We start from the raw sequence: 13,416 nt of genomic DNA on the forward strand, positions 1-13,416 counted from the left end.
ATGAGTGTGGGAAGTATTTTACCCATCTTGGAAACTTTAAAACACACCAACTCGTCCACAGTGGAGTTAAAGCATACAGCTGTGACTTGTGTGGAAAGTCTTTTGCCCAGGCTGGAACCTTGAAAAAACACAAAGTCATCCACAGTGGAGTTAAAGCATACTGCTGTGATGAGTGTGGAAAGTCTTTTACCCAGCCTAGTCACTTAAATGCACACCAACTCACCCACAGTGGAGTTAAAGCACACAGATGTAACTTGTGTGGAAAGTATTTTACCCAGGCTGGAACCTTAAGAATACACCAACTCATCCACAGTGGAGTTAAAGCACACAGATGTACCTTGTGTGGAAAGTATTTTACCCGGGCTGGAACCTTAAGAAAACACCAACTCGTCCACAGTGGATTTAAAGCACACTACTGTGACTTGTGTGGAAAATCTTTTTCTCAGGCTGACAACTTAAAAACACACCAACTGATCCACAGTGGAGTTAAACCATACATTTGTGACTTGTGTGGAAAATCTTTTGCCCATCCTAGAAGCTTAAAAATGCATCAACTGATCCACACTGGAGTTAAAGCACACAGCTGTGATCAGTGTGGTAAAACGTTTGCTCGCAGTTGCAACTTACGACGTCATCAAGATACCCACTCTGGAATTAAGGCGAATAGCTGTGACAAGTGTGGTAAAACCTTTAGTAGTATAAGTTACCTAAAAAGACACCTGCGGATTCACACTGGACAGGATGTTTACTGCTGTGATCAGTGTGAGAAAGTCTTTACAACAGCCACACAGTTACATCACCACACATTTACCCACACTGAAGAGAGACCTTATAAATGTGACCTGTGTGAGAAGACTTTTAAAGCACCACATTCTCTGAAAGGGCACCAGCAGATCCACACCAGAAGGAAACTCTATAAGTGCAGTTACTGTGAGGTATGTATTTATATTTTTATCTTGTATTTTAAGCCTGACTGTTTGGAACAACTCTGCTCTTTAAATTTGTTTTAGCATGTTAAGTTATTCTACTGCAGTTAAAGTTAGTGTTGTGAGGTTCATCAGATTTTAGTTTCAGTTATTATTTTTTTCTTCCATGATCATAAAAACACTAAATAATTACTTTTCTACCCTTTCTTCCAAATTTATGACTGCTACAATCTGGTCAGTGTTAGATGACTTATTATGTTCTTTACTAACTAAAAACAATTATTTTTGCTTCAAATTGGGAGTGAGACCGATTGTATTGGAACTTTTCATATGTACTTGTGAAGAATATGATGTAACTTGTTGTTTAGATATGATTGTTTGTATATTAAATGAACTACCGTATTTTCACGACCATAAGACGCACTGTACTAAAAGGCGCAGTCTCAGTTATGTGTGCCATTACTGTATTTAACACACACATAAGGCGCACTGGATCATAGGGCGCATACAGTGGGGCAAAAAAGTATTTAGTCAGCCACTGATTGTGCAAGTTCCCCCACCTAAAATGATGACAGAGGTCAGTAATTTGCACCAGAGCTACACTTCAACTGTGAGAGACAGAATGTGAAAAAAAAAATCCATGAATCCACATGGTAGGATTTGTAAAGAATTTATTCGTAAATCAGGGTGGAAAATAAGTATTTGGTCAATAACAAAAATACAACTCAATACTTTGTAACATAACCTTTGTTGGCAATAACAGAGGTCAAACGTTTACTATAGGTCTTTACCAGGTTTGCACACACAGTAGCTGGTATTTTGGCCCATTCCTCCATGCAGATCTTCTCGAGAGCAGTGATGTTTTGGGGCTGTCGCCGAGCAACACGGACTTTCAACTCCCGCCACAGATTTTCTATGGGGTTGAGGTCTGGAGACTGGCTAGGCCACTCCAGGACTTTCAAATGCTTCTTACGGAGCCACTCCTTTGTTGCCCGGGCGGTGTGTTTTGGATCATTGTCATGTTGGAAGACCCAGCCTCGTTTCATCTTCAAAGTTCTCACTGATGGAAGGAGGTTTTGGCTCAAAATCTCACGATACATGGCCCCATTCATTCTGTCCTTAACACGGATCAGTCGTCCTGTCCCCTTGGCAGAAAAACAGCCCCATAGCATGATGTTTCCACCCCCATGCTTCACAGTAGGTATGGTGTTCTTGGGATGCAACTCAGTATTCTTCGTCCTCCAAACACGACGAGTTGAGTTTATACCAAAAAGTTCTACTTTGGTTTCATCTGACCACATGACATTCTCCCAATCCTCTGCTGTATCATCCATGTGCTCTCTGGCAAACTTCAGACGGGCCTGGACATGCACTGGCTTCAGCAGCGGAACACGTCTGGCACTGCAGGATTTGATTCCCTGCCGTTGTAGTGTGTTACTGATGGTGACCTTTGTTACTTTGGTCCCAGCTCTCTGCAGGTCATTCACCAGGTCCCCCCGTGTGGTTCTGGGATCTTTGCTCACCGTTCTCATGATCATTTTGACCCCACGGGATGAGATCTTGCGTGGAGCCCCAGATCGAGGGAGATTATCAGTGGTCTTGTATGTCTTCCATTTTCTGATGATTGCTCCCACAGTTGATTTTTTCACACCAAGCTGCTTGCCTATTGTAGATTCACTCTTCCCAGTCTGGTGCAGGTCTACAATACTTTTCCTGGTGTCCTTCGAAAGCTCTTTGGTCTTGGCCATGGCGGAGTTTGGAGTCTGACTGTTTGAGGCTGTGGACAGGTGTCTTTTATACAGATGATGAGTTCAAACAGGTGCCATTCATACAGGTAACGAGTGGGGGACAGAAAAGCTTCTTACAGAAGACGTTACAGGTCTGTGAGAGCCAGAGATTTTCCTTGTTTGAGGTGACCAAATACTTATTTTCCACCCTAATTTACAAATAAATTCTTTACAAATCCTACCATGTGAATTCATGGATTTTTTTTTTCACATTCTGTCTCTCACAGTTGAAGTGTACCTCTGGTGCAAATTAAATTACTGACCTCTGTCATCATTTTAGGTGGGGGACTTGCACAATCGGTGGCTGACTAAATACTTTTTTGCCCCACTGTACAAGTACCGTATGCGTATTTAAAAATAAAGCAGGAGCAAACCTGAGTTCGGTACCTTACTCACATTTCTATTACCGGTAATCGTCATCATCAACAACACACAAGCATACAAGTGTGCGTATTTAAAATAAAGCAGGAGCAAAACTGAGTTTGGTACTCACATTTTTATCATCAATCAAACCCATCGAAGTCCTCATCTGTGTCTGAATTGAACAGCTGCGCTAAATCTACATCAAACATGCCAGGTTCACTTTCTTCACTGTCAGAGTCACTTTCCGTGCCGTGCGGCTCCTCGGAAATGATGCCGGCTTTTGCGAAAGCTCGAACAACAGTGCCAGCAGACATGTTAGCCCAAGCATCTACAATCCATTGGCAAATTGTGGCGTAACTCGCCCGGCGCTGCCTTCCACTCTTAGTGAAACTGTGGTCTCCATCGGTCATCCATCGCTCCCAGGCCGCTCGCAGCCTTACTTTGAACGGGCGGTTCACACCGATGTCCAGAGGTTGGAGTTCCTTTGTCAGGCCTCCCGGAATGACAGCAAGCTCACAGTTCCTTTGTTTCACAAGTTTTTTCACATCGGCTGTGAGATGGGCACGCATAGAGTCACAGATTAAGAGCGATGGTGATGCGTGGAAAAAACCACCTGGTCTCCTTACATGTAACTGGATGTTGGCAGAGATGCTCTTTATTTCAGGCAATGTTCAGGATAAAAATGTTAAAGGAGTTCCCCGACTTACACTGTGTTTGTGTCTTTGTTTAGAAGCAGAGCGGCACAGATGGATCCAGTTCTCAACCCTGTCGTCACTGTGGTGGTGGGAAAGACTTTCGCTGTGACCTTTGTGGAAATACTTTCAGTAATCGACAGAATCTAAATCGACATCGACGTAGACACACTGGAGACAAAATGAACTACTGCAAAGAATGCGGGAGAGGCTTCACCACATTAAGTGATTTAAAATGCCATGAACTCTTCCATAGTGGGGTTAAAAAGCATGTCTGTGACCAGTGTGGGTCATCCTTCACCACTGCAAGTGACCTTAAAAAGCATAAACGAATCCACACAGGAGAGACACCATACAAGTGCAGACACTGTGACAGAAGCTTTTCATATTCAGCTAGTCGTAACCAACATGAACGTACACACATGAAAGAGATATTTAGCTGTGACCAGTGTGACAAGAGCTTCAAGAATTTCACTTCATACTCCAAACACAAACGATCCCACGCTGCAAATAAACAGTTTCACTGTTACCAATGTGCAAAATCATTCACTTCATTATCTGCTCTGCGCAAACATCAGCGTGATCATGCAGGACTGAAATCACTGGATCACAATGAATCTGACGAGACAGAAAGATCCTCTTCTGGTTTCAGGGTCAGACTTAAACACCTTGAGATCAGGCTCCACAGAGTTCAGCTGGAGTCTCCTGTAAAGAGTGCAGCTGATGTCACACTTGGATCTGATGAGGTAGCTCTGCTTTCTGGACCTGCAGTGAATGTTAAATTAATGAAGCTGTAAGTATAGATATGTACATGAAGTTTATTTTCACTTGAGGGAATTTTAATGTTCTAAGTTTTCATCCCTGATACATTTTAATATTTCTTCCCTTAGGAAACCGTAGTGTTTAGTAGTTGTACCTTTTGCTACATTATAGAAGTTATAGGAATGTGTTTTACCAAAATTGTATCAAAACTACCCATTTGGATATATACATCAGTTCTTTTTCATTTTGATTTTCTTCCTCTTTTCCAAATACTACTTGCTTTTTCTATGTATTCATTTTATGTATTACTTCAGTTACATTTTAATCGTTTTTCATATTTATTCTTCTGCTTTGGTAATCCCTGCTCTTAAATCCTTTTCTTTCAAAGCCTCAAATAATTTCACACCAGTTGCTCTGAAAGCTTCCAAAATGAACTAAATCTATCAACCGGCTTTCAAACAATAACTACTATGACTTTGTGCTTGAAGTCCGCATGTTGTTATTGGGTTTTTTTAAGTTAATGCATTTTAATCCACATGTTCTGCCGCTGTTTTTCCTGTAGATTTGAAGTTTGTATTATAAAATCCTGATACTGTTAAAGCATTAGTTATATTTGATGAATTATGTGTAAAGTTCTTATTAAACAGTTTGGTGTCAAAATAAAGAACTTGTCTCACAACAAGTACTTTGAGCCATGATTTCAGATTCAAACAATTTTTCTTTCTATTTGTATTAGGATTTTTCTCATAGTAATAGAGACAAAAGAAAAAGAATATGGGAACTAAAACCTTGCTCAGGCAATACAAAATTCAGAGGCACATACAAAGGAACAGGGAAATTGAAAATATCTGAAAGCACCTTAGCAACATCAAACCCAATCTTTTGAATTTTCACACAGGACCAAAGACGATGCATAAAGTCCCTCCTCCACATTACACTTCCAGCACAATGGGGAAGAGTTTACATCGATTTTACTTTTTAAAGCGGGTGTTATGTGCAATTTTTTACTGAATCGATTGAGTCCAGTTACAGGCAGATATCTTGGAGGCACAGACCCAAATCTTCTGCCAGTCTTAAACAGTTATAGATGTCCTAGGTGTCTTTCCTGAGCCTGTTTTACAGCCAGGAAGTAAGGGGCTGAACCGGAGTTAAGGACTTTATTAAATGAGCTATTGGACTTCCCAGACTGCAGGGAGGACAAAGCATCCACCACTGCAGACCTAGTAGGGTCCATCATTAGAGTGGTGTCATTAATTATAAAGTGCCTCAGTTGCAGATATCTAGAAAATTCCACATTCTGAAGGCCGAAACATCGTTGCAGCTGCTGAAAGGAGAGCAGAGTCCGGCTTCTAAACAAATCACCCAGGTTAACCAGCCCTCCAGGCAAGAAGTAAGGATCGTTCATAACAGGAGCCAAGGAGGACGTCAAATGGGCCCAGTCTGCCAAAGCACAGATCTCCAGGCCTTGACAGAGCACAGGTCAGGGGTCAGCAACCTTTATGATGATCAGTGCAAACAAGAACTTGATAACAACAAATCAACTGTACAACAGAAAATGCAAATGCTATTTATGGTCTCCTCACAGCAATGATAGGAAACATAAACTGGGCCAATATGGCATTTTTGTTAATACAGGGATACACATGTTAATGTGATCTCTGGTCTCCCACTCAGAGACACAAGTCTCCAAGTGTCCAGCATTCAGACGGCTACCTGAGGACACTTCGTCTGAGAGAAAATCTGCTCACACAGACATGTAGAGCCAAATGCTGTCAATGAGGCCTCTGCAATGTTCTGAAGACAGTTAAACTTGTCAGGTAGTGACGTCCAGCAGGTGAAAAGGCAGCTCCATGAACACGCACAGCTGTGGATTCCAGCTGCGTTCGTTGTTCTGCAAACTTTGACCCCCACAGAGTCGAGCTTTTCAGTTCAATCAGCTGCATTTCGATGTCCAGCCAGTTAAAGCGAGACAAATCCAGCTGCTCATTAAAGCTTTCTGCTTTGATCAGAGAAGAAAACATTGGTCCATACACCTGAAAGTCACGAAAACACATTGCCAATTCTGTCTGGAGTCTACGGATGTATTTGTGTATTTCCGTGGTGCTGATGTTGAGCGGAAAGCTCCTGAAGCATTTGAAGTGTCGGAATGTGGAAATTTCAACATTGAAAAAACTGCCAGCTAACAACGTCCCTCTACGGTGGTTTTTTTTTTTAGCTAATACTACTACTACTACTAATAATAATAATACATTTTATTTAAAAGGCGCCTTTCAAGACACCCAAGGACAGTTTACAATAGGGAAATGGTAAATGGCCTGAATTCGTATAGCGCTTTACTAGTCCCTAAGGACCCCAAAGCACTTTACACATTCAGTCATCCACCCATTCACACACATTCACACACTGGTGATGGCAGCTACATTGTAGCCACAGCCACCCTGGTGCGCACTGACAGAGGCGAGGCTGCCAGACACTGGCGCCACCGGGCCTTCTGACCACCACCAGTAGGCAACAGGTGAAGTGTCTTGCCCAAGGACACAACGACCGAGACTGTCGGAGCCGGGGTTCAAACCGGCAACCTCCTGATTACAAGAGAAACTGCCAACTCTTGAGCCACGATGGCCCCTAATAGGATAAAACACATAATGGAAAAATGACAAAATGAAGAAAAATAAACTACTTCGCATATTTCACCTATTGCAGGTTATTTTTAGAACGTAACTCCTGTGATAAACGAGGGACCGCTGTATTATTAATAGTAGTCTGGGACATCTAATTGATTAACATCAACATTGATTATTGTGCACTATTATTTTTTTCCAAGGTGAGCAAAAATATAAAACTCTCTCTCAGCTTGTCCGTTGCCAAAAATGGCCCTCCTTTTGTGTATGTTCACAAAATGCTGTAAAATGTATATTTATTAAAACATTTATCTACTTTTACTGACTTGACACTTTAAATTATCACCAGTCCATTTCATCAAAACCAAAGTTTTTTCTACATTCTTTTTACTCTTTAAATGCCAGTTAGGCTATATATTACCAGGAACTTTTCAGATAAAAAGGTGATGAAGTCCTAATGGTTTCATAAATCTTCCTATTTCTTTTTTTCATATAAGCATCAGGGACAAGTCTGTCTTGCAGTTGGTGAGGTCACTAATGTGCGCCCTATTTCTTCCAGGATCACTCTTCATTTGTAGGTTTTAGTGGACTCCTACTACTGTGAAGTGGTTTTCATGGGACAAAGGCTTGTATTCCAAGATCTGGGAGACTGTAGAGATGAGCAGTGATGCCCTTCCTACCATCTTTCCAGAAAAATAAGTGATCTGGAAGCTGTTAGGCTTACTTACAGCAGCAGCACTTTCTGCACCTGCATAAACTCCAGGACACATTTGCTAACAGTGTTTGTTGCTGTATGTTTCATTCATTCATTCATTTATTTATTCATTTTCAGGCACAACAAATACCTATATTGAACATAAAATACACAAAACAAAAAACAAAACTTGCCTGAAAAAGGAGTGGGACGAAGAAAACTTATTAAATCCCACCCCTATACTCACTCATCAACAAAAAAAAACAATAAACTTCCCGCAGCTACGCCCATCATTGCATACAGACCCATCAACAGCCCCGGGCAGATACAAGCATCTAAGCGGCAGCTCGCAACCAACAATTAGAGCCTTCATAACTGAATACAGAATATATAAATTATAAATTGCATTACCACAGGTAACAGGCAGTAATAACTACAAGTAACAGACACACATACATATACATACATATATATCTACACACACAAGTACATATATGTAGATACATACGCACACTTTATTTTTTATTTATTTTTTTTGGAATCCATACCAGCAATGGTAAGAGGACAGACATTACAGAGCACACTAAAACCCATCATTGAGTATACTGTGACCAGACCAACTGTTTGTAGAGGAATTTAAATCTATGAATATTTTTGCATTGTTTCAATTGTAAACTCAGACTGTTCCAGATTTTCACACCACATACAGACACACAAAAGCCTTTACGGGTTGTTCGAGTTCTGGGTAATTTGAATTCTCCAAAGCCTCTCACATTATAAACCTTTTCTCGAATTTCAAATCTAGTTTGTAAATTTGCCGGTAAAAGTTTAGTAAAAGCTTTATACAAAATTATGGATGTATTGTAATTAACCAGATCCTGGAATTTAAGTAACTTTGCCTGAAGAAAGAATTTGTGAGTATGATCTAGATAACCAGCCTTGTGAATAATACGCAGTGCTCGTTTCTGTACTGTGACTAATGGATTAGTTGTATTTTTATATGTATTTCCCCACACTTCCACACAATATGTAAGATATGGAAGAACCAGGGTACAGTACAGAGTACGAAGTGCATCTTTATCAAGGAATTGTTTCACTTTGTTCAAAACTGCGAGGCTTCTGGAAATTTTGGTTTTTATGTGTCTGACGTGGGGTTTCCATGAAATTTTGTTATCAATTATAACTCCCAAAAATTTGTTTTCACTCACATTATCAATTGGTACACCTTCAATGATAATTGGTAACTCTATATTATATTTTAAATTACCAAAAAACATTGCTTTAGTTTTATTTATATTTAATGATAATTTATTTATGTCCATCCATTTTTTTATTAATTTTAGCTCCCTGTTTACGGTCATTACAAGATCAGTATAATCATCGCTACTGAAAAATATGTTGGTGTCATCTGCGAACAGTATGAGTTTAAGTACTTGAGAAACATCAAAAATATCATTTATGTATACATTGAAAAGTTTTGGTCCCAACACTGACCCTTGGGGAACACCACATGTAATACCAAGTTTCTCTGAATGGTAATGCCCTATGCTAACATATTGTTCCCGACCTGTTAGGTAACTTTTTAACCAGTTACCAGCTTTCCCTCGAATACCATATCTTTCCAATTTATCCAGTAAAATTGAGTGATTGATTGTGTCGAAGGCCTTTTTGAGATCAACAAAAATACCAACTGCATATTTATTTTTATCCAGTGTATCAGTAATTTCTTCTACTGCCTCAATTATCACCATTGAAGTGGTTCTTTGCGTTCTGAAACCATACTGACCAACATTTATTATTTGATGTTTTTCAAGGAATTTTTCTAATCTTGAATTAAAAAGTTTTTCTAGAATTTTTGAGAATTGAGGCAGTAGAGAAATAGGCCTATAATTGGTAAAACTGTGTTTGTCATTACTTTTATATAGTGGTATTACTTTCGCAATTTTCATTTTTTTTGGAAAACAACCGGACTGAAATGATAAATTACAGATATATGTTAAGGGACTAGCAATATTCAGAATAACCTGTTTAACTACAGACATATTTATGTCATGATAATCCATTGAAGACTTACTTTTACATTTTAATGTGATATTTATTACTTCTTGCTCATTTGTAGCTGAGAGGAACAGTGAAAAGGGATTTGATTTTATATTACTGATATTTTCATTTTTATGACACGGGATGTCCGCTGCTAGTTCAGGGCCAACATTTATGAAGAATTTATTGAACCCATCGACAATATTACTCATGTTGTGATTTTCACCATTTGCATCAGTAAAATATTCAGGATATGATGTTCCAGAAGATCCTTGTTTAATTAAGTTGTTTAACACATCCCAAGTTCCTTTTATATTGTTTTTATTTTCACATAATCTTCTTCTATAATAAAGTTGTTTGCTCGTTCTTATAATATCAGTCAATTTATTTCTATATGCTTTATATCTTTGTTCCACTTCTTTTGTTTTTACTTTGATAAACTGTTTATACAGATTGTTTTTCTTTTTGCAAGCATTAATAATTCCTTTTGTGAGCCAAGGACTTTTTATCTTTTTTTTCTTTGTCATGTGTTCGTTTACAGGACAATGTTTATTGTACCACATAGTAAAAATATCTAGAAAATTATCATAAGCCTTGTCCACATCTGACTCTTCATACACCGAACTCCAATCTTGTTGTGCTAAATCGAAATTGAAGGCATGAATTGCTTCTTCATTTATTGTTCGCTTTGCTATCATGATCTTGGTATCTATTTTTTTTAAATCACAGTCACACAAAGTAAAAACTGGTAAGTGGTCAGTTATATCACAGACAAGCAGACCACTATTAATTTGGAAATCCATGACATTAGTAAAAATGTTGTCAATAATAGTGGCGCTATGTGAAGTTATTCTGCTTGGCTTTGTTATTGTTGGATATAGTGATAAGCTGTACATTGTGTCAGTAAAGTCATCAATGGCTTTTAACCTTGTTGGATTTAGCAAATCAATGTTAAAATCACCACAGATAAATAGTAATTTTTGGTTCACCGAAGCAAACGTTTTTTCTATCCATTCATTAAAAGTGTCAATACTTGAACTGGGTGTCCGATATATACAACTTATTATAACATTTCTCTTTTTTTCATTCATAATCTCAATAGTCAAACATTCCAAAATTCCATCAATAGCCATAGACATAGTTGTTACAACATTATATTTTATAGAGTTATGAACATATATAGCAACCCCGCCGCCCGCCTTATTTAATCTATTCATGTATTTTAAATCATATCCATTCAAACAAAAATCTATTCCTTTATCGACATTGAACCAAGTTTCAGTGATGGTTATAACACTAAAGGGGCGAGAAAATTGTTGCAAATAGTCCTTAATGAAATCAAAATTAGAGTACATACTTCTGCTGTTAAAGTGAATTAATGAGAGCTTCCCGTCTAGGTTAATTTCTTTTTCATATTGTTCCTGAGTGAAATAATTACAATTTTTAACAAAAGCAGAGAGAAAGTTACTTTCAGAATCTATTTCTGGATCTATTATATTATGCTCCTTATATTCACAATCTAGATCAATTACTTTCTGTTGAAGAATTGATTTCAACGTGTCCATGTCATTTCCTGGTGTAATTGATACATTGGTGTCAGTTATACTTGTCCAGATCCTCCATGTTCCTCACTATCAGTACTTTTGCCTCTTCTGGTGTCCCGTTTAGCTTAATGAAAATCTTACAGTTTGTTACCCATGTATGTTGTATTTTACCGTTCTTCTTCAGTTGCCTTGCCTTCCTCACGATGTCTGCGTTTTTTCGTGTCAGATGCTCATTAATGAAAACGTCCGTGCCTTTCAGTTTGCGTCCTTGTTTCAGCAGTGCGACCTTGTTCTTCCGATTGACAAATCTCATAATGATGGCCGGCAGTCTGTCACTCCTCCTGGGCAGTGAGTGACATGCTTCTATGTGCTCCAGGTCCATCTCTATCCCCTTGCTTTGGAGGAAGGACGCCACCTGTTGCTCTACCGAGCGGGTCTCCTCGTCGCTGGGCTCCCCGACATTCCCGGCCACCGCGCGCGCGTACGAGCGCGGCTTGATTTTAATACCGCTGATGACCACGTCGTTCGTACGGGTGTACTGCTCCAGCTCATCCACCCGCCGCTCGAGATCCATGATCCGTCTGTCCTTCTCGGCATTTTGGAGGCGTAGCTGTTTTACCTCCTCCAGAAGCCCCAGAAGCAGCGCCTGCTGTGCCCTGACTGCGGCCACGTCTCCGCACAGCGCTCCGAGGGAGGTTTTAATGTCCTCAACCTCCTCTGGTGTTGGGCCTTTCTTGGGTGGCATACTGAAGCGAGAGCACGAGGCGGCCACCACGAGGGACCCGGAAGCGGAATTTCTGATGATGGCGCCTGGCTAGGCCTGCTGGCTGATGGTGGAGCCTGGCTGTGGCCTGCTGGCTGATGGTGGAGCCTGGCTGTGGCCTGCTGGCTGATGGTGGAGCCTGGCTGGGTCTGCTGGATGTGGCCTGCTGGCTGATGGTGGAGCCTGGCTGTGGCCTACTGGCTGATGGTGGAGCCTGGCTGTGGCCTGCTGGCTGATGGTGGAGCCTGGCTGTGGCCTGCTGAGCCTGGCTGTGGCCTGCTGGCTGATGGTGGAGCCTGGCTGTGGCCTGCTGGCTGATGGTGGAGCCTGGCTGGGTCTGCTGGCTGTGGCCTGCTGGCTGATGGTGGAGCCTGGCTGTGGCCTGCTGGCTGATGGTGGAGCCTGGCTGGGTCTGCTGGTGTTAAAGGGGAGTTTTTCCTTTCCACTGCTCATAGAAGTCAACTGGTAGTTGTGGTTTTCTCTGTTCTCTCTGTAGGGTCTTTACCTTACAGCAGGGGTGGGAGAACTCCAGCGAGCAGGGGTGGGAGAACTCCAGCTTTGAATTTTTTTTTAGAGTTGATATTTTGGCTATGGTGTCTTGTTATGAAATCTACAAGAGTCAAAGTGTTTTTAGCAGGTGCTTCACAGCTAAGTTTGACTGGGAAACTCAAAGCTCAATAGTCTGTATCAACAGAAATTCACTGCAGCCTGTGTAATATTTCATGCATCATAATTTATTCCAGTCCATCTTGCAAATACATATTTGCGTTGTAATGTCATGCACAGACACACACAACTATTAGATCCTTAAGATCAAACCTGTGTCATTCTTTTGGTCCACTGCAGTGTAGTAGTCAAAAAAAAGAAGTGAAGTGGCCACAAATGGCCAGGATAGAGCCCAGAGGGTTAATGCGTAAAATGTATAAAATATTATTGATTACAGGGTAATACATTAATGTTAATAGCAAGTTACAAGTATAAACAATGCTGTTACATTTACACTTAAAATTTTTACTATGAGTATGGACATAAAAAAGTGAACAACATTTTATAATAAGCTTAATTGGAATTCTGTACACTGAAAAAGCAACAACACATAAAAACACAAACAAACAGCCAGTGCCTTCATCTGTCCATGAAATGTCAAACATCACATTGACCCGTAGTCCCTGCTCGTCAGCACATTTAAAAAGAGCTCCATGTCCTCTGCAAACTGAAAAACAA

At 40.2% G+C, this 13,416-nt stretch overlaps 1 protein-coding gene across 1 annotated transcript in view; it reads left to right on the forward strand.

Moving 5' to 3' along the window:
• LOC146702332 (uncharacterized) overlaps positions 1-5,212 on the forward strand; it is a 35,650-nt gene extending 30,438 nt beyond the window's left edge. Inside the window, exons 5-6 of the mRNA XM_085468921.1 lie at positions 6-935; positions 3,807-5,212. Of these exons, the coding sequence (XP_085325047.1) occupies positions 6-935; positions 3,807-4,565 (1,689 nt within the window). The 3' untranslated portion in view covers positions 4,566-5,212. The remainder of the gene's footprint in view (positions 1-5; positions 936-3,806) is intronic.
• Positions 5,213-13,416: the final 8,204 nt, after the last annotated feature.

Source organism: Copadichromis virginalis, linkage group LG9 (assembly GCF_057382275.1).
Source record: "Copadichromis virginalis isolate Kocher_CV1m ecotype Utaka linkage group LG9, C_Virginalis_male_GT1.1, whole genome shotgun sequence".
NCBI classification, from domain to species: domain Eukaryota; kingdom Metazoa; phylum Chordata; class Actinopteri; order Cichliformes; family Cichlidae; genus Copadichromis; species Copadichromis virginalis.